This window comes from Epinephelus lanceolatus, chromosome 3 (assembly GCF_041903045.1).
Source record: "Epinephelus lanceolatus isolate andai-2023 chromosome 3, ASM4190304v1, whole genome shotgun sequence".
NCBI classification, from domain to species: Eukaryota; Metazoa; Chordata; class Actinopteri; order Perciformes; family Serranidae; genus Epinephelus; species Epinephelus lanceolatus.
The window spans coordinates 23,238,695-23,264,031 of record NC_135736.1 but is presented as its reverse complement, the minus strand read 5'-3'; the positions used below and the strand labels follow the sequence as shown (position 1 = coordinate 23,264,031).

General features: G+C 41.1%; 1 protein-coding gene across 1 annotated transcript in view; it reads left to right on the top strand.

The window, feature by feature from the left end:
- The window catches only part of LOC117255508 (protein sidekick-1-like), a 282,626-nt gene that overhangs the window by 116,677 nt on the left and 140,612 nt on the right, over window positions 1-25,337 (top strand). The window contains exon 5 of the mRNA XM_033624487.2: window positions 22,360-22,493. Within this exon, the coding sequence (XP_033480378.2) occupies window positions 22,360-22,493 (134 nt within the window). The remainder of the gene's footprint in view (window positions 1-22,359; window positions 22,494-25,337) is intronic.

Genomic DNA, 25,337 nt, shown 5'->3' with positions numbered 1-25,337 from the left:
ACACCACTTTAACAGAGGGAACGATTCATTATTTTGCCGCTTTCTATCTCACACACACACACACACAAACGCACACACGCAGCAGAGGTCTGAACAGAAGGAACTTTCTCGCTGTCTGAACTTTGCGAGCAGATGTTTTGTGTGTTTGTGTTGGCGAGGAAGTGCACATATGTGTGTGAGTGTGTGTGTGTGTGTGTGTGTGTGTATAAGACAGACAGCAAGCTCAAGAGAAAAAGAGCATCATTTGGAGGGAGACTCAAAGGATGTGTAGGCTTAGATCCCACCACATGTTGAAATACAACCGGCCATTTGAAAGGTGTTCCATCCACAATGGCCCCGCTGCGGTTCATAATGACTCAGTTTCTCACGGCAGCCAAAGGGGAGGATCAAAGTGACTGAGGCAGAGGTAGAAGAACACATGAAAAAAAAAAAAAAGTTACAGGAAATGAATATGGAGTAAAGAGTTTAAGCTCATCGGAATCCATTGTGTCTGGAACTTAATCTCTGGAGCCACCAGAAGCTTAGATACTATATGTGACTTTCTTCTCAATGATATGATTTAGTTACGTTTGGGATAACAAAAACATCCCAGACATGTAGGATTTTAAGACATATGGCTGCACTAAGAGGCGACATGTGCCAAAGTTTTCTCTGCTTACTCATGTATTGTATTCTGCAATCCCGTGTGTCAGTCTTTGTTAAGGATTTTACTTTTACTGCATAAACTGACTTACACTCTGAGGACGGTTTTTAGTCTTATCCTGGTTTGAGCTTATTCTAATATTCAGAAACTTGTTTTTTCATATCCCTGATTACATTGATTAATAGTGTTATAAAAAATATTGATTTACTATATATATCAATTCCAAATTTTTAAACCGTTTCAATACCAGGGTGGCATGGTGGTGCAGTGATTAGCACTGTCGCCTCACAGCAAGAGGATTCTGAGTTCGTACCTGCCAGCTGCTCGCCTTCTGCGTAAGGTTTGCATGTTCCTCTCCTGTCAGCCTGGGTTTTCTCCAGGCTCTATGGCTCCCTCCCACAGTCCAAAGGCATTCAGGTTAGGTTAATTGTTGATGCTAAATCGCCAGTAGGTGTGAATGTGGCATGAATGGTTATCAGGAGAGACAGAAGAATGAAGTAAAGATAATATTTAATACAGAATATGAGTGCTGAGGCGTAAGAGGCTGATGAATCCGTAAAGACCAAGTGGTGTTGGGGAGGTGGAGGTGGAGGTGAAGCGCTACTGCAGAGAAAGAACCATATACAAAATGAGGAGCAGTAAGATGATAGGCTGACAGAGAAGGTGTATCGCTGTGCTATTGTGAATTAGCTGATGACTCAACTGACCTACCCAGACAATGACACCTAGAGATAGTGAAGGAACATAGGTGCAAGGAGTGAATGGCAGGGTGAGAAAGAAACCATACAGCTTGAGCATGAAAAGTATTGTCTCACTGACTGAACTTTTGCTAGAGCTTCAATTGTCTCTATGTGTCAGCCCTGTCATAGGGTATACCCCACCTCTCACCGAATGATAGCTGAGATAGGCTCCAGTCCTCTCTTGACCCTGAAAAGGATGAGCGGTTACAGATAATGTTTCAACACTAAATTTCTACAGTATTGATACACCTGTACCAGCTGCACTTTCTGGCTCTCTCTTCTCTCCAGCAATAAGTTGACACACACACCACTGCAGTGGCCCCATTGCCCTGCTTCCGTTCACACACTCACAGTGCTGTCTTCTCAACACTTCATCTCACTCGCTCTGGTTGTGTGTAGGCTTTCACAGCACGATTTGAGATTGTTTTATTCCTTGAGTGTTATGGTCTGCTGAATGTGTGACAGTCTCAGTGGTTTTTAAAGATGTGCACTACCACAAGAATAATGTTTTCAATAAGGTAAAGAAGTTTTAATTATTGTCACTGATTGCTGCAGGCATTCTGCCGTTCTCTGCTACCAATCGAGAAAAGCTGTTGTTGTCAAATTTTAGCATTGTTATATTTATCTTTTAATACATACCACTGTACCCTGAAAACAACTGTCATGTCAAAACGTCAAATTTTCCTTGAGATTATTTTTTCCATTGAGTGGTTTAATTATTATCATGCTGATGTTTGTTCAAGTGCTCTTTTTTCTGAAAAGTTTGGTTTTAATTAGTTTTTTGATGCTATAGAAAAGGGGGTCGACATCATGGTTGACAGCTGTGTGTGCAACAATGGCACTGCCCGCAATTGGTCATTGGATGGGTTAATGGGCAGGAACTCAATACCAGGAAAATCCCTACTGTGACTTGAAATAATGTGACCAGCGCAAGATGGCAGCGGTTATATCCAAATATTTTGGCCTCATGTTTGTACTGTGGGAGTAATTGGAGACGCGTTGTCCATCTTTATATACAGTTCATGGTTCTTCCCTTCTCTCATACAGTATCGACATTAGAAATTCCAGCATCATTACAACACTAGTCTGTAAAAGGTCATCATATACAAGGGGTGGAGAAAGTTGAATCCAACTCAAATTAAACTTTCTCGGGATACTCAAAGCAGTTGGAAAACTTATTTCACATCAAAGCGCTTAAAATTTGCTTTCACAGTGTGGAGTTTGTCGTCAGTCATGGTCTTGCAGTCGTTAAATTATTGTAAAATTTCCTGTATTAGCTAGCCAAACAGCCTCGCTCTTGCAATGCAATCTACTTGATTAATGGACCAAACTTATCATCCTGTCTTGCGTGCCAAAAAATGCCCATGTATGTCTTCATTTGCTGCGTAATTTCTGCCTTCTTTTAAGCCTGTGTATTAATGCCATGTATTAGCTAGACAACCGTTATTTGATGTTATGTTCCTTCAGGGACCCATGCTGCTGTTCTCTAATTGACAACTCAAATAAGGCTTGTCATGAGTAATTGTGGTTGTTACAGTTTGTTGATCTTATAAAATAAAGTGCAACAGGAAATAGCTACTGTACATAAGCCAAAAAAATCTACCTGACCAAGAAGTTTTGTTAAAGGTAATGCCTCTTTGTCACTAATGGCAGTAAATGATGTTGACTAAAAGATACACCACTGTGATGTGATATGAAAATTAGTGTGTAGTATTTTACAGTAGGTTTCTACTTTGATTAATTTTTGAGATGAAAATAAAAGACGGGACATAAAGCAACAGGAATTCTTTTGTGACGCCTGCCTGAACTTGATATTTTCCAATTTACCTCTCCTCCCCTTCACCTATTGCTCTCCTCTTTCTTTTCCCTCTCTCTCTTTCCATCCCTTCCCATAATTGAATTGCTCCTTTGGTCGCCTAATGTGGCGGCAAATAACAGAATGAAAATTCTCGACAGTAAACTCTTCCATTTCCACTTCCATATCTAACCTCTCTCTTCATTTCAACGGAAATGTTGTTGCTCTGTCTCTCACTTGTTTGCTTCTTGTTCTCGCCCTCGCTCTCACTTTGTCCTTCTTTCCTGTCAGGTGGTATTAGTGGTTGCTGATCCCCGTTCAAAGGGAGAATGGTAATCCTAGTATTCCTCCGCTCTCGACCTTCAGCTCAGGTCTTTAAAGGGAAATGATGAATAGATTTTTAAGATTGTAGCAAAGCTGTGAAAATTGTTGTGGTTTGGTGTTGTTTCTACATTGGTAAATTCCTCTGGGTTATTAAGATAGGTGTTGTTAAAAATAATTATGAAATAATTGAACTAATTGGCAGCAAAGTCTAAAGTTATATAGTATGTTTAGTATAGTATGTTTTCTTTTGTGTATAATCACCTGAAAATAAGAATTTGCGTGTTTTCGTTACCTTAGAATGAGCCGCTTAAATCCATATAGGCAACAGGTCCTCGTCCACTGAGTCTGCCATGTTGCGGTGGCCATGTTTCTATAGTAGCCCAGTAGGGACAAACCAAACACTAGCTCAAGATAGGGCCATTCTTGTTTTTGTGTATTCCCATTAGCCACTGTAGTTAGCAGCCACTCTGCGACCACCTGAACAGCATTGCAAAAAAGCCTGATTGTTAATGTGACACTGCTTTAGTCTGTGTTTTTACCAGTTGAAATTACTGTTGCCATTTGTTTTGGGGAGGATACGACCTTTGTGGATAATTCAGCTCTCTGTAAAGATCTACTGAACATTGGGATCTTATCACAGAAAAAAAGGTTAGCACATATCAAGTTATCAGAGAACAAAAGGTTAGCACACATTTTTAAGTGCAGGGCTAGCAGCCCGTCTGTGACGTGCCAAACAGCATCTGAGAAACACTGATTTGTAATGTGAAAGTGCTTTATTCAGTGTTTTTACCGGTTTTAATCACCAGATCAATTTGTTTTGGAGAGGAAGAGACCTCTGCTAATAATTCAGCTATGAACACTGAAGGAATCCTAATTGGGAATTCACACTTGGCACAGTTGGAGTTGGAGAAGTTTCAGCTGGTTGCAGTCCTTGCCACTTTATGCCACTAAATCCTACACAGTGCTCCTTTAATTAATTTACACATGAACATCCAATCTTATGAATACCAAAACCAAAACTTAGGAGAAGGAGGAGGTTGGGATGGTGAAGGAGATGCAGGAAAATGGTGTTGGCATTAAAGTATCAGCAGGCTACCAGTGAGAGGTGTCAGGCTACAGCGGCTGCAGCGTACACTTGTGTGGTTATGACTTGCCGTTACTAATCAAGTGGTAGCCAAACAGCTGATGAATGAGCCAGTGATTGTGAAGCATGCATGAAGCAGCTGATGCCAATCAGCTAATGCAAGCACGACTTCAGTGCTCTGCCTGAACAGATGCTGCGTTCCATTAGTTTTAAGTTAGCTCATCTTCAGACAGAAAACACTGTGCGGAAGAAAACACAGCCCCTCATTCATTTCAATGGGACCACTGATGCAGAGAGCTCTAGAAAATATAAAAAAACAACAGGGTTGTCTGTGAGTGCACATTTCTGGTAGATTGCTCTGTAGTGGGACATTATATTTCTTGTATTTTGGTATCCAGTAAGCCCTCTCACTTATGGATCTGTAACTAAAACTGGACCTCCTGGATTGTATTCTGCCGTCTCACTGGTACCTGAAGCAACCATGAACCAGCTACTTGAATTATTTTAATGCAGGGCTGTGTTCCCACTTTCCCACAGTGTATTTGTTACTTTATCTTTTTGCTTTTCTTCCCACATTTCTGTCCAAATGTCTTGTCAGCGGCTAATTCCCCTGTTGCTGAGCTAACTGTAGGCTTGGGAAATGCGTGGACAATGTGCCTCTTTTGATACTGCTGAAGTCACAAGCAGTTTCTTTTCACCTGACAGCAGAAAAGTTTCACCAGTATGATGTGTGTGGAGGTTTAATTGTTAAAACCCTGACTTGTCTTGCGTGTTGTTGTCTGTTTACATACAGCGAATCAGCGCATACATGCATAATGTATTAAGCAGAGATTTCTAATCATCTCTCTACATTTGTAATCAACCGTGTAAATAATTGGAGAAAGGATTTTCTAACCTCAGATTATGGACAAGTTCACTGCCTCTTTACAATTTATGTCTACTTCTCTTTATGTCTAATTTAGGTCCAGTCTCTACTCATACATTTTATCTGCTTGCAAAAGACTGGTTTTTGCTAAAAAATTGGCCAGAGGCGACTTATTCTACCATCACACTATTATTCATGAATTTTGCAGTAAAGAAATCAGATGACTTGTTTAATTTTTAATGTTATCACTGTACTGCATGGGGAGTGGGGGAGCGACACATGTGGCAAAGGGAGACAGCGAACAAGGGGTTGGTTTAATTGCATTGCATTTTCTGGTAATATTATTCATTGTCAAGGTGGAGTGGGATAGAATTGCATTATGAAGACAGCACTTTAGGGCCTGCTGTCGGACTATGAATATTCATCGCTTATTCTGCCAAAAGCAATTTGTTGTAGCTTTGTTTAAAACTGTTGATGTGGTTTCCAAGTCTGTAGGCTATAAGTAGATCCCACATGTGTGCCACAAGGTAAAAACACTATGTTTTTAATAAATTACATTTTCTTTTCTATCACGGTGCAAAATTTGGTGGTTATTTTAGAGCTGATAGCACCATTCTTTTCAGACCCCAGCTTGCATTCAGATGTTTCGTTGTTTGCAGAGATAACAGCCTCGATATACATCAGGTGAATTTCAGACTCGCCTCATCTGTCCCTAAATCATGTCCCTCGCTTTTAACTGTGTTCCAAATTTGCTGTCTTCTTCCAGCCACATTTCTCAAACAACTGAGGTAAAAAAGAAAAGTTTTTTTAAAGTTGAAAGTAGAAAAGACATTAACTCTGAGGCTGTACTTAATGACTCTCCCAAATGACAGAGGCTTACTCTGCTTCACACACTCAAGGGAGGGAGACAAGCAGCGGGAGGGAGAGGAGGAGGAGGAGGAACAAAAAGCTCCCTAAACTGCAGGAGTGCGACACAGATGATTGCATCACAGTTGCAAAATATGTTACTATTAAATACCATGATTATATTATCCTTTAACACATTTGAATGAACCTCGACTAATTGTTGTAGTTGTTTGTGTTGCTGCAGCAGTAAACAGGCACTTTATGCACTGTAACAAGTGCTATTAGACCATCGTTTACATTTACTAAGACCCCTGGCCCTGGTATTAAAATGCCATCTGTATCTGGATATCTGGATAAGCCAAAACATATGCTAATGCAAGGTGTAAACACGCGCGGCACACATTATCAGAGGAGTGTGACTGAGTTTACAATAGCTCGCATTTTGATCTCAGGCAGAGTCATCTACAGTAGATGTATGCAGTTCACACAGTGTGTTCAGATTTGTGAAGAAGTACCACTCGGTCTCTAGAACCATCATGACTCACTCTGAAGTTTGCCGTGCACTCAGCTTCACAGAGGCACTCTGCCATGATCAGGGTACAGTAGTACTGTAGCATTCACAGCAGCTCCAAACCTCCTTTTCTGTGGCAAAAAAAATATCTGTCTGTCATTTCTGTAGCCTCCTGCTAGAGACAACCTGTTCTGCAATAAATACAGACAGTGCTATATCATGTCAAATGTCCCTGTATCCATCAAGTTTGTTTCTAGCCATAGTAGTGGCGTCGCTCTGGGAACTGCAATGTTGGTTGGTTGCACCATTTTGCTCCAGACTGATGGGTTGCCATGAAATATTGTACAGACATTCATGGTAAAGGGTGAATCCTACTGATTGCGGTGATCCTGTGACTTTACCTCTTGTACCACCAGCAGGGTGACTTTTTTAAGACTGAGATATTGCAATAACTATTGCATGGATTGCTATTGAAATCATTTAATTAAAAATGTATTGTGATATCTTTGGTGATCCCATAACTTAACGCATCAGAATTTTTTATGAAATGCTTGCAAAACGAATCACATCCTCATTAACTTTAGCCAAGCCCCGAGGAACAGTGCTGGGCTTAAAGGCCAAGACAGTGGCAAAACATGGAATTACAATGTGCGGGTCCGTCATGCCATGCCATTGGGCGGCAACTGACTTTTTCCCATTGACTGACATTGTACAATAGATGTCTTCAAATCAGTGGATACATTTTTTTAGCTTCACAACCCCCTCACAAAACGACTTGTTTCTCGATCTGGATACGATTTATCTGTTACGATATCATTTTGAAAGTTTAGAAGAGCCACATGATTAAATCTTTTTATCTCCACTCAAGTTAGCGGAGGGCTAAACTAGACGTTAGCTGCTCTGCCGGGGGAAGTCTCTAGGCACTTGCTCTATGGGCCCCTCTATGGGATGCCAGAGATTCAGATGATTTCATACTGCTGAAATCAAGCTTTTCTTTGGCTTCATGCACCACTGAGCCACTTTTATAAGGACTCAACGGGGCCCCATTTACAACACTGCATCTACTTCTCTCGATACATCCATGAACTCATCTCCGGCTTGTGTTTACTGCTAATTATTAAATGTTTGCGTGCTAACACACTAAGATGGTGAACACGGGAATACCTGCTAACGTTTCATGTATGTAGAATGTTAGCATGCTAAAGTTAGGACTTAGCTCAGAGCACACCCCTGTGCAGCCTCACAGAGCTGTTAGCATGGCTGTAGACTGCTGACACTACACTACTTCCATACCAACTCTAGTGATTTGAAAATTCAGAGATGACATCTAATCACGGTGCAGACAAGAATGCATACAAATAGCTGTTAATAAGTATGGACCTTGATCTCCTTTTAATACCAGGTGTAAATTGAGCTCTAATTTTATTGACACGTGAAGTCCCTTTACTCTTCAGTTCTTACGTGTTTGTATGTTCCCACATGTGTGTAAGCCTGCAGGATCTGGGTTTAGTGATTCTCTGCTAATCTATTTCTGTCTGCCAGAGAGCAGCTGCTTCTGTCTGAACTGATCACTCAGAGACAGACAGAAAACAGAGAGAGAGAAAGAGAGGTGTGTGTGACTGTGTGTGTGTCCAGCCTGTGCAGCTCATGCTGATGATGATTAATTCTACGGATATGTATCTTTGAAAGGTTCAGTGTCTTTTGTCTTTATGTCTGATCCTCTGCATTCCCTTTTTCTCCACCTCCCTTCATCTTCTTTCTCTCTTTACCAGTGTCTCCCTGCCTATATCCTATATCATCTCAGGAATCATTATACCCCCATTAACGTCTGAACCAACACACTCCCACCTGCCAGCTCGCGTGTGTGCATTGCGTGTGCGTGAGCGTGTCCTCTGTCTGAAGTCGTTAAATATTCTAAAGACAAAGACCTCTTTTAATTATCCACTAATCACACTTTTAATTACCTGCCACACACACATCCATCACTGACCAGACTGTACACACATGCACGCATACACACACCCGTACTCCGTACACTCACACTCACATCTGTCATTGGGAAGGGTTCTTAACCTATCGACAAGACAGGGAGAGGGAAAGCAAAGGGGAGAAAGAGTGAGAAACTACACAGTGCAGTGAGGAGTGACTGATGAAAATCTGGTGTTAACACTCTGTTAGGAGCTGCAGGTGATGACCACAGACGGGACAAAACAGACCATGAAACAAATGCATAAGCACATGAAGGAAAACATAACTCTCTAAAGAAATGTTCTAAGTTCATGTTTGTTCACCATCCTCCACATTGTTGATATATCTTTGTATTTCCTAAGGCAAACATCCCCAAGATAACCAGACAAAAACAACAGAATGGTGATTGACTGGTTAATATCAGAGCACCAAGACGACATTCTCAAGATCAGAGAGCCGGATCAATAAGCAGAAGGTCACAAGTTTCTTTTCTCTCACAGACAAATAAAGGCGAAATTTTAGCACTTCTTGCTCTCGGGAAATTACACTCTCGCTTTCTGTGCTCTGACCTCTCTGCTCGTGTATTCACGTGGGAGTTTTGTGTTTATGACTTGGGGGCTTATGTCAAGAAATAAATGCATTCACAGTGCATAAGGTGGTGACCCACTGTCCTCAGTTTTTAGTTCAAGCACTTAGCTATCCATCCTCATTGTAGAAAACTAATTTTTTTCCTCTTCTCTTGCTATTTTAGTATTCACTGCTAGGTCAGCTTTCATCATTATCACCTCTGTACACCAGATAATTACAGGGTACTACAACCAGTTCACATTCTCTCACGCACACAGATACGTACATTGGTGCATGCAACACACACATAAACACAAACAGGCTCACGCACATCATTCAAGCTAACGTAGGACTCTAATTTTGTGCTGCTACAGGACCAGCATCCACAATGACATTCATGTCAGATGTCCATTTTGCACTTGCGCCTCTTGGGCAATTTTCTGGCTCCAAACAAACCTGCTTTTACCAAAGTGGGTGGAGAGTTGCAGCTGAGGTTGTGTTTATGCCGAGCAATTGGCACACACTGCAACAGTGGTACCTTTTTAGCATGAAATTGAGCTTGGTTTTCCACCTGTTATTACAAAAGCAAGAGCAAAGAGGAATTTTTTGTGGTCTTGGGTGATGGAGGTGCATACATGGAACTTTCGAGAATCACAAAAAAACCCCTCATGTTTGCTCTCATTTTGCCTTTTCTAACTTTGATGTTTTCATTTAGAACATTTATGTATGTATGTTTAAATGTATGTTTAAATGCACATCAAAAGAAGAGTCTATACTTGGTCAGATTAATGGGTCATTCTCAGCAAAAGACACACACACATAAATGCTGGCTTGTACTGGCTAAGGTGTACCTTTTATTTAGACTCATTCCAGTGGAAGCTTGTACCCTGAGCTTGTGCCTGCGAATATTTGCCCAGTTTCAAATAAACAGACACAGCAGTCTCTGTCACACTGTATGGCTTTGTTGAAGGAGCAGGTCCATGTGAGTGATACATTCACTGACAATTCGGCTGCAGGCTTTGTGCACATTAGAAGATCTATGAGAGCCAGTGTGTGTGTGGTAATGTTTGTTACAGAATAATGTAGATTAAAATGTTTTCACCTGTAGGCGGGATCATTTTTTTGGCATTGTATCGATTTCCTGTCACCATGGTGACAAGTGTATCAGTTAAAAACCCTTGTTTTACAGGAGATGCTGTAAGTGTGTGCTTGTGTTGCTGCTGATAATAAAGCAGGAGCATTGTGCTTGTTTACTTCATGCTATTACTACTGACCTTTAAAGCCACAGGAAGCTATTTGTCTACATTTAAATAGCAATATGTGACAGTGTTTTTACAGATCACCAGTTTGACTATGTGTACACATATTTACACACTCGGGACCTACTATTGATTACATGTTCTGTGTCACATGGCTGTACTCCAAAGGGGAAAGATTTAGAGCTATTCCCAGATTCCCGATTGTATTACACCATTTAGGGCAACATTACAAATCAGTGACGTGACTGCTTTTTAAAAATACTGGATTTACTTTTTTGTTTTTGCATCAGTGTGATAAAGTACTTTGAGTTAATTCACAGTGTTTTAGTTTAATTAAATTCACTACATTAGCAAATAAACAGCCATCCCCAGCTAGTAATTATGCCTCCCTGCCTTGGACAGATGTAGCCGGAAGCATTATTTTTTTGGGTTGTCTGTCAGTCTGAATGTGATATCTCAAGAATGCCTTATTAATAATGATAATATTTATTTGTATAGCACTTATCTAAACAAGGTTACAAAGTGCTTCACAAAGTGAATAGAAATAAGACAACAAAATAATACAAAGGAAATAAAAAACAAAAGTTCAAGTCTGGCACTAAAAGGGAAAGCTTTCCTATAAAAATATGTTTTAAGCAACTATTTAAAGACAGGTAATGTGCAGAGTATTTCAGAGCCTCGGGGCCTTGATGGCAAAAGCCCAGTCACCTTTATTTACCAGCCTTGATCTAGGGACAACTAGTGAGTGTAGGCTAGAGCTCAGCTATATAACTCAGCGCTAAACCATGTTGAGCTTTAAAAGTTATCAAAAGAATCTTAAAATCAATTCTGAAGTTGAATTGCAACCAATGCCTTGAGGGAGTTGCTTCAAATTTGGCACAAACATCCACTCAGGCTTTACGAGTAATGATTACATTTATGTGGTCAAAGGTCAAGGCTACTGTGACCTTGCATCCATCTCATCCTTGTGATTGCGATATCTCAAGAACCCTCTGAGGGAGTTTCCTCAAATTTGGCACAGACATCCACTTAGACTTAAGGATGAACTGACTTGAATATGGTGGTTAAGGGTCAAAGGTCAAGGTCAGTGTGATCTCATAAAACACTTTTGTGGCCATACGTCAAGAACTCATACATTAATTATGACAAAATTTTACACGGATGTCTAATAGGATGAAGTGACGACATTTTTTATCCAAAACATTTAAGGTCAGCTTCACTGTGACATCATAATGTTCTACATAAACACGTTATGGCCATTATTCAACATAATAACTAAGCAACAGAAGGGAAGATAGTTAGATAATGAAATGTTGACACTAATGTGCTGTGTTCACAATCACTGTACTGATTGTATAGATCTTTTGTGCTGCAAGAAGGAAGATGTGTGAGAAGCATTCATGTTTTACAGTATGTAGCCTCTTGTAACAGCGACATGTGAAGCATTGTCATGTCAAGGCTACATATGACAATGAACAGACATGAATGTAAACTATAACTGCAAGTTGACTGGTTCTTGGAGGCATACAACGACAAGGCAGTAATTCTAGTTTTATCTATAAATTGGTTTCTGGTTTCTGGTTTAATTGAATTTCCAGAAAATGTACTTTATCATGTTGTATGAAGGCTGGAACTAGTTCAGGCAATCAACTTGAGGCTGCCACTAAACTCACCTTAGCCCACCCTTCTCACTGCAACATATATCCAACCATGTAACCTTGAACATTTAACACCAGCTGTGAATAAGCTCTGACAAACCATGAAAAGACCTAACAAATACTCCTTGGCTCCTGCCTGCAGACAGCTTCACAGAGAGAATTCGGAGTCGTGAAAGCAGAATATAAAATCACAGCGTCTGGTGTCACACTCTTTATTTCAGGTTCAAACAGTCATATGAACCAGAATTAGAAAATGATGGCTTATTTTCAAGTGTGAAGATTACCGGCCCTCTGTTCAGCTGGTCTCTTTAGCTGAGCAGCTGGGGGAGACGGTGTTTGAGAATAAGGTGTGTTTCTCTGGCGGAGAGAGAGAGAAAGAGAGAGAGAGAGAGAGAGAGAGAGAGAGAGAGAGAGAGAGAGTGTGAGACGGAAAGACAGTAAGAGAAGTCAGAGCCAGTTGTGTGGTTAATTGGAAGCAGACATAATTAGTGCTAATTAGGATAATAGCCATTCGTCTAGAGATCCATCCACCTAATGGGACTACAACAGTCAGTCAGCTGCACATGCGCGCACACACACACACACACACACACACACACACACACACACACAGTCACATTGTTTCCATTCATCCAGCTGCCTTGTTAAAAGAATGTGGTCTTGTACAGTAGGTTTAAAGTACGACCTGTTATGACAGATATTTGTACCATGAAAAGCAAATGTTTTTGTGGGTGTCTTCACGTAAAGAAGCGCCCGTACGCGTGCGTGGATGCCAACAAGACAGATAGACGTAAAGCAGAGGTAGAAAGGAAGTGAGTCATGAAGCTCCTGTAGCTGAACAAACAGTGAGTGGAGAGAAAAGTCTCCCTCCTGTGTTTACTCAGCATCTTGCCTCATCTCGCTCTCCTCTCCTCTCTTCCTGTCTCCACCTCACCCTAGCCCCTCTTTGCTTTCCTTTCCTTTCCTGTACCGTTGCCTTTCCACTTCTCTCTGCCTGTCCCTCGGGCCCTGCCAGGGGACATTAAACAAACGTAGTCTGTCCAGCAGCCCTCTCTAACGCTTACTCACTTGCTCTCTCTCTCTTGCATACACACACACTCACACACGCCAATTACTTTTGGACTCTGGGCCCTAGGCTGAGTGTGCACAAGCATACTCTACTGTGTGTTTGCTGGCGTGCACTTCCTCCTCTGTGTGTGTGTGTGTGTGTTTTATGGAGGACTTATTGGCAGTGGCAATGGGCCAAGCCGGTGAGCGACCACAGAAAAGTCTCCCTTTCTGTGTCCGTTTGACCGTTTGAAGGAACTGTAAAGGTGATTGAGGAAGCAAGCCTGTGATTTAGGCACTGCGTTAATTACAAGTCACAGAGCTGCAGAGTGTGTAGGGCAGAAGGTACGGAAATGTTTTCTGAGTCAGTGAAGGGGCTGTTAAAATCTCTCTCAAACACATTAGTGTTCATTACTGTTGTAACCTCTACCATCTTTCTTTTTTTCTCCTCTCTTTCTAACTCTCTTTATTGGTCTCATGTGCAGTCACATATGCAGGCTGTATTTCTCTGAGTGGAAAAATCATTAAGATTCATCACGCAGAACTGAGACATTAACAGAGAATAACTTTAGATTTGGTTTTGAGTTATTAATAAAGTATGGACGGAAACCGAAGTACAATCTTGATATGAGACAGGAGTTGGGTTGCAAAAGAACCTAGAGCGTACTTTCAGGTACATTTGGACTGCAGGGGTCCCCACAAGAAATTGGTTTTGGGCCAAGTGTTCACTGTTACAGTGAGTGAAGGCCTCATTAGTCGTACTTTGATTAAATCTCCAACACATACTCATCTGGGTCTCTTTTGTGTCGGTGCATGAGTATCACCAGCGGGATGTATTCACTTTTCCTAATAATACTTTGAATGTGGGCAGCAGTTTATTTCACTCAAGCAACCACAGATGCAGTTGGACAACAACCAGACCGACAAACTGACAAAGCGCCAAAGCCTTTAGCCTTGAATTTTCCCACCTTTCAAAACTCAGAAGAATTTTTCTCAAGCAATGATTAGTTGTCTTGACCATAAAATATCAGGAAATGCTGAAAAAGAAATGCTAATTTGCAGGTGCAAATTAACCTCATTCAATATCTTGTCTGACCAAAACTCAAAAACCCAAAGGCTTCAGTTTGAAATTATATAAAACAGGAAAAGAAAGAAAAAATATGCAAATCCTCATAATTGAGAAGCTGGAATTAAAGGGTGAATTTGTGCTTGAAAAAAGACTGAAATTTAAACTGAATTAAAACTGAATTTTCTGTTAGTCATCTAATCGAGTAATGAACAATCTGTTTCAGTAAGTACATATACTGGTGTAGTGTTCATATGAACGTTTACTTGGTTTTGGTGGTGGTCTGTAGGAAGTCGCGTGTAAGGCTGATGGTAGTGCTCTGGATGTGCCCAACGGGTGCCTTTAATGAACATGAATGTTTCCCTCTTATCATTTTAATGTACTCCAAAATGTTTTGGCCTTGATTTAAATTGAGATAGACACAATCCAGGCCTTTTAAATAGTTGATGCACATTTTTAATGCATCAGCAGCCTGCTTCCATTATTTCTTCTCATTTGGTTCAGCTCCAACAGGCTTATTATAGAGATGTGCTGTTGTTTTGTGGATGCTTTGTTTTCTTCCCTTTTGTTGATAACAAGATAAAAGGGTAGCAGACATTTTATGTTTTAAGTGACATTTTATGTTTTAAGGGATTCGTTTAGAACAAGTTTGGAACAAGAAATGCACTTAATGGATCTTGAAGCAGAAATGCCAATGACAGTCCAGACGTGGGATGCTGCGATACCATCCTGCTGAGCAGCCACTACAACAGCACCAAATGCAGCATTAGGCACATAATATAACGGCTCACAATGTTATGAAAGTTCTCACTTTTACTTTTAGAAATGCAAACATTTCAGCTATGTAAAAATACAATTGTTAAAGAGATGAAGTGTTACAGGTGGAACAGGAGGGCTGTCTATCAGCCGCCTGTAGTCTCTGCCCTCGCAGACTTTACGTAATGACAGTAAATACCTTACACTACGTACAACTGAAGTCTGCGAGGGCTCATTCCGCAAGTCCAGACAGTGGACATTTGGATTCAGCCTCTGACTTGACCGCAGCTTGTTGTCACCGCCTCCTGCTGCAGCCACCTGCTCTCGTCCGCTTTCCAGGCGAGGGGCAGTTCATCTCGAACAAGCCTACTGATGAGTGTAGATGACGTGACCTGGCAGTTAACTAATCACTCACACATATTAGCCTACACTGTCAGACTCGCTCCCTCATTTTATAACATGAAAAAAAAAGTACCCAAAGAAAACCCACGCTGACACATGGGGAACATGCAGACTCTGCATAGAGGGGCTCCCCTATTCCAGGGTTTGAACTAGAAACTCTCTTGCTGTGAGGCGACAATGCTAACCACTGCGCCACTGGGCTGCCCCATTTTTGTGCTATGCAAAAATTGAAACTTTAAGACAGTTTTACCTAGGGCGTCGAGCATTTTTTTTGTTTGTTTGTTTTTTGCTGGTCAGTGTGCAGCGCACTACTGGGGACATTTCTGCTCCCAGATTTCACTGCAGAGTGAGCGCTCCTTGCATTCACGCTGCCCTTTGGTAAAGGCAGCTGTGGACAATGAGGCAGCTGCTCGGAGGAGGAAAGACTTTGCCCTGTCAGGCTCTGAGATAATGTTATCTTCAGCCTTCTTAAAAGTGGTGAATTTACAGCTCACAGCAACTTCATATGATACAGTCTCTGGCTATTGTTTCATATCTAGTGTCAGCATAAAATGTTGTAGCACTTTTCAGATAAGTTACTAGCATAGTTAAGCTTGTTTATGTGAATGACACTGTGAATGTCTTCATCTCTATATTGAAATACAGGAACATATAGTCTAATATTCGTATTTAACAGCCAAATCTGATTTGACTGACATAATTCTGAGATGGGTACAGCCCTACTTTTACTGCTGTGTTTACAGTCTGTAAACAGAGTTTGACAGCATCAGAAATATTAATGATTTAGTAATTGTCTTTTATTAAGCTGTGCTTTAAAAGATCTGTCAATCAGTTTCAAGATAACAACAGGTTTCAATCATCTGTTTTTGTGGTGGGGCAACCCTTTTGTGTATACTAGAATCACGCTCTGATGATAGCTGAGCTGCGGCGTGATGCCAGTACTGCCACACAGTACTGCTGTGGTTGAAGAAAAAAAAATCTCCATACTTTCTTTAGACCTAAAATACTTTCTAAAGAAATACTTATCTCCTGAGTCTCACAGAGAACACCCCACACTGTTAAAGATGCAAAAAAACATGATTATTTGAGGAAACGTTCAATCTTAATTTAGTTTTTAGGCCTCTCCCTCACATTTGTAGCAATCAAAAACTTAAACAATTGTTTGTTTTTTTTTGTTTTAAGATAATATTTTGAGGCATTGCAGTTTGACTGAGCAAGAGGATTAAAGAATGTTCAGCAAATATACTGTAAAACAAATCTTCAACCCCAGGCTGTGTTAACAATAGCTTCATTTTAACTATGCATGGAAAATCACTAAAGCAGTCACTGTCAAGCTGCTGGCAGCAGAATGTCAAGAGCTGCTGGCAGCGGTCCAGTTCTCAGTCTTAACTCAGTTAGACTGTTTAATCCCATTACAAAAACATATCTATCATATTTTCCAAAACTACATGAAACTGTTGTAGGAAATTGGCAAAGTTAAGTTCTCTTCATTGTTTTTATTCTCAGTTCACCACCAGGATCAGTCCTCTTTTTTTCTCACTCTGTACTGTTACATTACAGTGGTGCACAAAACCTTATATCATCTAATACCTCCAGTTTCTGCTTGAGTCCACTTTACCCCAAGCAGCACAACAGGAACTGGCTGTCAGGTATTGCCATCAGCCACTAAAACAGTGCATCCTTTAAAATTGGTGAAAAATGCTCCACTTCCAGCTTTGTGTTCACTGGAAGTTAAACAATCCCAGAAATGTAATACTTGATGGATGACTTGCACATTTATCCTCATAAGCCCAATTTCCACCGAGCAGTACGATATACTTTTTTCTGTTTCCACTGTGAAAAGTTGTGGATGGTACCAATGAAACTGTTTCATACCGTCCCCATTTTTGGTCATGCCTCTGCTGGGGTACCTAGCACACAGATTCGGTACTAAAAGGTGGAGCTGTGAACACTGCAGTCTGTTGATTGGTCAATAGAGGACTCTGCTCAGGCTGAGTTGTGGCTGGTTTTGAGACTCATGTAACCACTCTTCATACCGTGGAGAGTTTTATTCCTGTAACTATAAAATGAAAGGATGTTTTGCTGCCTCTTGCAGCAGCTGGAGTCGGAGAAAAAAAGAAACTTATTTCACTAGACCGACTGCTGGCGACTTTTAGGGTGGAACGTTAACTTGTGATGTTACTCAATGCACGAGTTGACGATGTGAATCAATCAACACACTTTAAGTTTAACACTGATAACACTGTTATCACTTTGTCGTGGAGCATTGTTCCTGTGGGCTCCGGCAACACTAAACCCCAGAGCTTGCCTGAGAAGGACTAAATGCACAAACCTCACACTGCAGCCTGTTTTATTTTGTTGTGAAAATGTCAGCATGCAGACTCGTTCTGCAGACTGATAAAGGAGGAAATACAGTGAATGCTGGGCGTAGCAGTGAGTGACAATAACCCTGCCCACATTTAAGGGCACTGTCTGCGGTGGAAACACTAGGGTCTAGGTACCATGTCTGAATGATTACTTTTGTTTCCAAAGGTACCATATTAAAAGTGTCTGGTGGAAACAGGGCTATGGAGTCCAATGTGGTTGCATAAACTTTTTTTTTTATGGAGAGATTACCAACAAGCCACCACTGAATTTCCAACTACACTAAGGGTCTCTAAATCAATAAAGTTTAAAAAACAAAAAAATATACTTTTACTAAAAAGGATGACTTGTTATGGTAATGCTAATCCAGCAGTTATCGACTTTACTGTGTTTTTTATGTCAGCCTTTGCTTGCAGTTGTGTAGACAAAGAAAAACACAAGCCAAAAAAGCGATCGTATATTGATGAATATTGTACAGAAGCTCTCTCCCTCCTCTCTGCATTCAAAACAGTGCACTCTCTGCAGCAGAGTTTTATAGTTACCAATTACTTTGGGATAGAGGACACCACACCACAACTCAAGCTGACAGGCAATTCTGAGAGCAGAATGCTTAAAAAATTTGAATACCTCAACCTGGTGTAAAGTTTGTAATAACAAAAGTCTGAGTTTAAGCCGGATTTATGCAGATCCTTAGACACACACACACAAACGCACACACAAACACGCACACACACATATAATGCTGCATTCAGCAGGTATAAACCTGCGTACGTTAACTATCAATCAGTCCAACAGAGACTGCATTCATATGTCCACTTACTTAAAAACCAAAGCAAACATCCGGTTAAACGGCTGCGTGGAACAGTGAATGCTCCCAGCTGTGTGTGTGCCTGTGTGAGAAGGTGCGTGTATGTATGCAGTGTAATGTGTGGGTGGCTGGCTGGCACTTGCTTTGGAGATGAAGCTGCCAAAAACCATGCTGTCTGGATTGGGTTTACAGTGGAGTGTCCCTCCTCCCGCCCTGCCGCCACACTCCTCCACCCGGAACCACTGTATGTCAGACGCAGTGTGGTTTTAAGAAGGTGGCTCGCTGCCTATCAGAGATAGAGAGGGAGGGCAGACACGGCCGAGGTGGGCTCTGTTGGCAGGAGAGACAGTCCCCAGACCCGACACATACTCGCACACACACTCTTAGACGTACTTAGATGTAAAAAACACACTCATTCATGCGCTGACTCGCTCACTCATCCTCTGGCCTGCAACATGTGTGTGCTAATTAGCTCTTGGCACACTTGTATATGTGTGCGTGTGTTCAGCAGTCAGCCTTGCAGTGCGGACACCCGCGAGTGTTTATTAAATGAGTCTTGGGGCCAGACACTTAATGAAAGACCAATCTGGCCTGGTGCTTTGGTTCAAAAGAGTCAGGGGGAGGAGAGGGGAGGTAAGACAGGACAGAGTCAGGGGGAGGATAGTGTGATAGAGAGACAGCTAGAGGAAGAAAAACGCAAAGAAAATTGGATGAAAGCAAGAAAGAAATGTGCAGATTGTAATCTGAGGGAGAATGGAAAAATGGGATCTCATAAGAAGGAGTCAGAGAAGCTGTTTTTTATTATTTGAGGGGGGATGAGGGATACGGGGGGAATTCAGGCAAGGGGAATAGGATGTAGTTGATTACTGTATTTTAATTTCCCTCTCCTGCCTGGGGATAAACTGTCTCACACACACACACACACACACACATAAGCATGCAATCATGCACTGTTTTACAATTGAGTTTGTCTTTAATTAAAAGCCAGAACAATTTTGTCCAGTTTAATTAAATGTAGAACTAAAAGAGAGCAGAAAGTCGCATGTTGAGTTTATGTTATATTAAATCTCAATTACGTCACAATTCAGTCATAATGAAAAGAGGGTCATGCATGCGCGTGTGCGTGTCTCACTATATTCTAACTCTTAGGATGAGATTGTATAACCACCCTCCAGCTACTTAGAACTAATAGGGACGTTTTATTATTTTTTGAAGGGAAATCCATGTGAATTTAGGTCCTCTAATCTCTGTTGCCTGACTTCCTATTGGCATGTTTCATTTCTTTCACTCTGATTTGTTTTGTTGTTATGAAAGTTCCGTGTGAAGATTTTACGGGAAATCGAGCTCGAGACCTCCCAAACTGGAACAAATGAAAGTGTGGAGAAAATCCCTGTAGACGTCAGCCTCTGTCATCACAAGTAATTTCACATGTTAATAGTACATATAAATGGGTTATGTAAATGAGGAAAAAATACTACGAGACCAAAGACTACTAACCCAACAAATCTTCAAATGTTAATATGCTATCTTAATTGGTCTTATTGCATTCTCACACCCGCCACCGAGCTCCTTTGACTTTGACTATTATAACTCTTATATTCCCTCGAACCTCCCAGGCTCTCTCCTCCCTCAGACACTATAGGCAAGAGAAAGCATGCTTTCACTGTCTATTAATCAGCATGTGCCGGGCAAAACAGATGTGATAAAATAGGCTGGTCAGTGCAGTTAATGAGCTTAACAGCCATAAATTGCATTATAGACCTTGGTGAGGATGCAGAATCTATTCTCGCTGTGGAACAAGTTGGAGAGAGCAGGAGAGAGGTTTGGTTAAAGCCCTTATTTCAGGCAGTGAGATGCACACACATATACATGCACACACAAAGCAGCATGCTCTCACACAAATAGAGTGTCAGTGTTGGGGTTGAGGCTCTGGCTCTTGTGGGTGCTCTCCTGGGAAATCACACTGAATAAAATTAGACCTGAAGAATTCTGTCTGTACGTGTGGTGTGTGTTTGTGTGAGTTTGTGTCAAACAGCCACACGTTCTCTCCTCTCCTCAATCAATATGTAGTTCAATCAGTTGTTCCTATATTAATGTGATACATAAACACTTCCATGTATACTGTAAATGACCGCCATGATCTCATGTTCGTGGGTGCAGTCATCTCTAAGCTGTGGATGCTGGTAGATCATATTGGTTGGTTGTGCCAGCTTCATGCTTATAACACTGCAGCACCACCCAAATGGAGTGTAGGCGGCATATTAGGTGGCAGCCATGACGCCAAATCTCTTACCATCTGATAATCAAACAGCAGCAGGTAGTCAAGATGCTGTGGGAAACCTAAATTTCATCTTTTCCAGCTTTAAAGTGTTGGCAAAGACAGTAAAGTGCCTTTTCCATTTGGACTTAGCTTCGTTGGAACGTGTGGTGTGTTGTCGATTCAGGTCGGCGTAAGTGGCATGTGCTGTTTTGTGTGCAAAATTGGAATGGAGTGGAAACCACACCCAACTGGCACTGTGCCGATCTAGATTTTGGGCTCACACATTGCTGCCAACTCAGCACTGCTCAACAATGCTTGCAGAAGAATACACACATCCTACAAACACACAGACTTGCAGATATTTTGTTCAAAATAATGTCTCTCCAAATCTAAGCTACGTCTCCAAATAAAGAGATGTTTAGATACGCCGTATTCAGGATCTTCTCTCCTATTATTTTTTATTTATGAAGCCTCAAATCACAAGTTTGTCTTGCAGGGCTTTACAGTCTGAACACAGCATACAGTTTGTAGCTGTGTTGTGGGGGCACAGAATCAGACTCAGAGTCTATAAAAATAAAAGGCTGTCATTTCACTTTAATATGCTTTATTCTCCCTTTGGTCATATTGATTTTATTTCAGTGTCAGCTCTCAGGTTAGAATATTGGAAGATTTACATTCACTGACATGCTGAAAACACAAGTAGCATCACTAAAAACATCAACCTGCGTTTCCTGCCTGGCGGCATCTCTTCACAGACACACAAGTTCAAACACATGAAAATCTGAGCTCCACGAATACATTTCTTACCCTCCTCGACTCCTTCCTGCTATCCTCTCCCACACCGTCTCCCTCCAAAATCAACTCTTCCTATTATGCGCCCGTGAAAAGCAACAGCAACACAAAGTCTGTTTGTAAGTGATTGTTTCTTATCTCTGTGTGCTTATGTGAGAACAGTGTTAGATCCTGTGTTTTTGTGATTGCGTGTGCTTGTGTGTATTGTATGTTTGTGCTGTATTGATTGCTGCTGGTACGTTGGGAAATGAGGATGGATCAGTGTAAAGAAGGAAGAACAGAAGACAATACACAAACAACAAGAACGGCCAAAAGAATGAAAGAGACACAAAATGAGCCACATATCAATCTGAGACAGGAGGAGAGATTTATTTAAGCTCTCCGAATCCTCTTTCCCTTTCTGATGAATGTGTTCAATGTTTCCTTCCCCCCCTTATGAATTCTAAATGATCCGTGTACCAAATACTCTCCTTGTCAGAGTCTTAGTTTGAGCGGGGTTCTTCCCTGAGATGGAACAACGCTAGAAGGAGGCACGTTTTGCTTTTGGTCGTTATTGTTGTTTTCTAATCCCTTGTTGCCTGTGTGTTTTGTTTGTGCCCTACAGTGCAATCACTTTGGACAATCAGCTGGTTGTCTTGGCAACCACTGCGGTGGATGCTGGACGTTACCACGTGGAGGCAGTGAACGAGATGACAGGAGAGAATGTGACGAGTCCGGCCGTCTACTTGAGTGTCTCAGGTAAAATAACATTCTGCCTGATTCTGTATGTTTTGGATGTAATATTAAACAATGCTGCTAATTATACTGCATATTTTAAACCTAACAAAGAAGCTTTGTTTATTCCATAATCAAATATGACTGATTATGGATTAGAAGATTTCCAGAGTCTTCGAGAAATTGCTACATTCTCATTATATGACATTGTTTCACCTTTTTAAGGCTTTTGGGGAGCTTGATTAGGTTTAGGCAGTTTAAGCGGCGGCCTAATTATTGTTGACATCCCACAGATACAACCTGAAAATGAGATGAACAGTGGAGGATGTGAAATGTTGATTTAATACATTAGAATAACTGATTTAGCCAACTTAATTTTAAACACATTATTTTTTTGTAAGCATGTTGGTCCAAACACTGGAGGCCCTGACTCAGAACTACTTAGATGAGAAGCTTGAATTATTGATATCACATGAAAGAAAGTTTAACTTTGAGATTCTGACAGCTGAAATTGACGTGACTAAGCTAGATCATTTCATCAGAGAAGACTCACCACTCACCAGGTAGTTTAGTTGAACTGCAAAATAACACTGTCCAAACTAGGGATGGGCAAATGATCAAAATTCATTATTCGATCATCAAAAAAATTAACAATCAATTATCGATTAATTGATAAGCGAGTATTTCAAAAGAGAGAAAACAAAAGAGTGGAGTGCAGACTGTCGCCGCGAGAGAGCACAGCTGCCCCAGTTTTGAGCTTCAACCCCCCAGGCCAAAGAGGAAGAATGGCGCGCATGCGCAGTTCACCCCTGGGTGTTTACAACCGTTGCCAGCCAGAGTTACAGGCTTCAGTTTTCAGCAAAACCTCCGTCTTTCAATGGCGTAGTGTTTTCAGAGGCCTCAAGAGAAGCCGCCGAGGCTTTGGAGAGCGATGAGAGCCTCCGTCTGTTTCTGATTTTTTGCCTGGCATAGGTCCGGCGGGGGTCTCGTAGGCCCGTCGAGCCGCCGTGCTCGCCGGGCGGAAGGGTCTTGTTGGCACGGCGACTTGCCGGGCAGGGGGTCTCGTTGGCACGGCGGCTCGCCGGACCTATGCCAGGCATTGTAGGGGAAACACTGTGACTATCGATCAAAATTATTTGTGATCGATCAAAAGCCTTAACAATCAATCATCGATAATCGAAAATTGATGCCCATCCCTAGTCCAAACATGATTATTGAGTGATGTTAAAGGTCCAGTGTGAAGGATTTAGGTGTACGTATCGACAGAAATGGTGTATAATATTAAAAATTATGTTTTCACTGGTGTATAATCGTCTGAAAATGAGAATCATTATGTTTTCTTTACCTTAGGATGTGCTGTTTATATCAATATATGGAGCAGGACCTTTTCTACGGAGTCCGGCATGTTGCTCTAAAGTAGCCCAGAATGGACAAATTAAACATTCTCTAAATAGGCACATTCACATTCTCACTTTTCACTGTTTTGTGTCACACACACTTGGCACACAGGAGAAGTTTGAGTTCTGCAACCTCACTGCTAGAAAAAAAACGCCTCATGTCCACTTACATATGTGTAAGGAGATGAGGCAACCGGAAGTCCATTCATTCCTATGGAAATCTTTGTGATATCTGATATGCCTGAGAAACACCTCCCCTCCGTAATATTTTGGTCCGGACTTTGCCGTGAATATGTTTAAAAAAAAAAAAAAAAAAAAAAAAGAACTTTTGCGGTGGACTTTGGAGAGACAACATGACAGTGTGCTAGCTTAGCTAACAGGCTGCTAACCAGCTAACAGACTATTTTCTTCAATTCAGTTGCTTGTGATGAATGTCAAGTGAGTTTGTATGATTAAAAATAACTTGTTTATCTAGTTTAAACACATTGTGAACTGAGTAATGTTATTCTATTGAAATACGATTGAACATTATATACAGTCAGATGTTCATACGTCTTTTTAATCAAATATTTCACGAAGCATGCCATGTACCTGGCAGGTCCAAGGGCATATTCCAAACTACTGGATGGTGAAAGACAGACAAAAATAGCCTCTCCCCAATGGCTACAGGAAGTTTCTGTCAGGTTTCTATCCATCTGGAATGCACTTCCTTGCGTTGGGCACTAGAGGCATCATCCGTATATTTACGGATCTACAGACAACAGTCACATATGTAGGTGGAATCAAGGCGTAAATCCTACATATTAGACCTTTGAGTAGTTTTACAAATCCAAGTTATAGTTTCTTGGCTGAGAACACACACCAGGCCAGAGAGCCAAGTTTTATTTTGGCCTTTTTGGCAAGTAACTTCCAGCAAATGTGTATTATTCACAGCTGATATATAATACCTGTCACTTGACATTTGTTACCTGAACTAGTAAAAGATAAAATCATCATCTGTCTTAAAATTAGATGCCTTCAAACCTGAATGTTGTGGCACATTGACGTTAATAAAGATTGATGAGAACCAGTCTGGAACTGGATCCAGATATCACTGCACATTAATTTTATTCACAGTCCTTTATGATGAAATTAGTAAGTTATAATAGCTAACACCAGAACTAACTGAGATGCTGCTGGCTATATGTAAGTGTTTACAGACTCCTGGTATTTAAAATACGTATTTAAATCATAGTTTTTCATTGCCCGCTCATGTGTTTTTATGTTATGTATAAAAGGGTTAAGCCAAGCGAGCTCCATTTTAATTAAAAAACTCTTGAATTAATTAATTGTTTAGTGGATGTTATTGAATGGCATGCAGCCCTTAGGTCATTTTCAAAGAAAATAGGCTACGCTCACGAGAACTGATAAGTTTGCTGAATTCTCTGCTGTTCCCTATGTGTTCCTGCCTCTGTCACAGCCTTTATCGCTG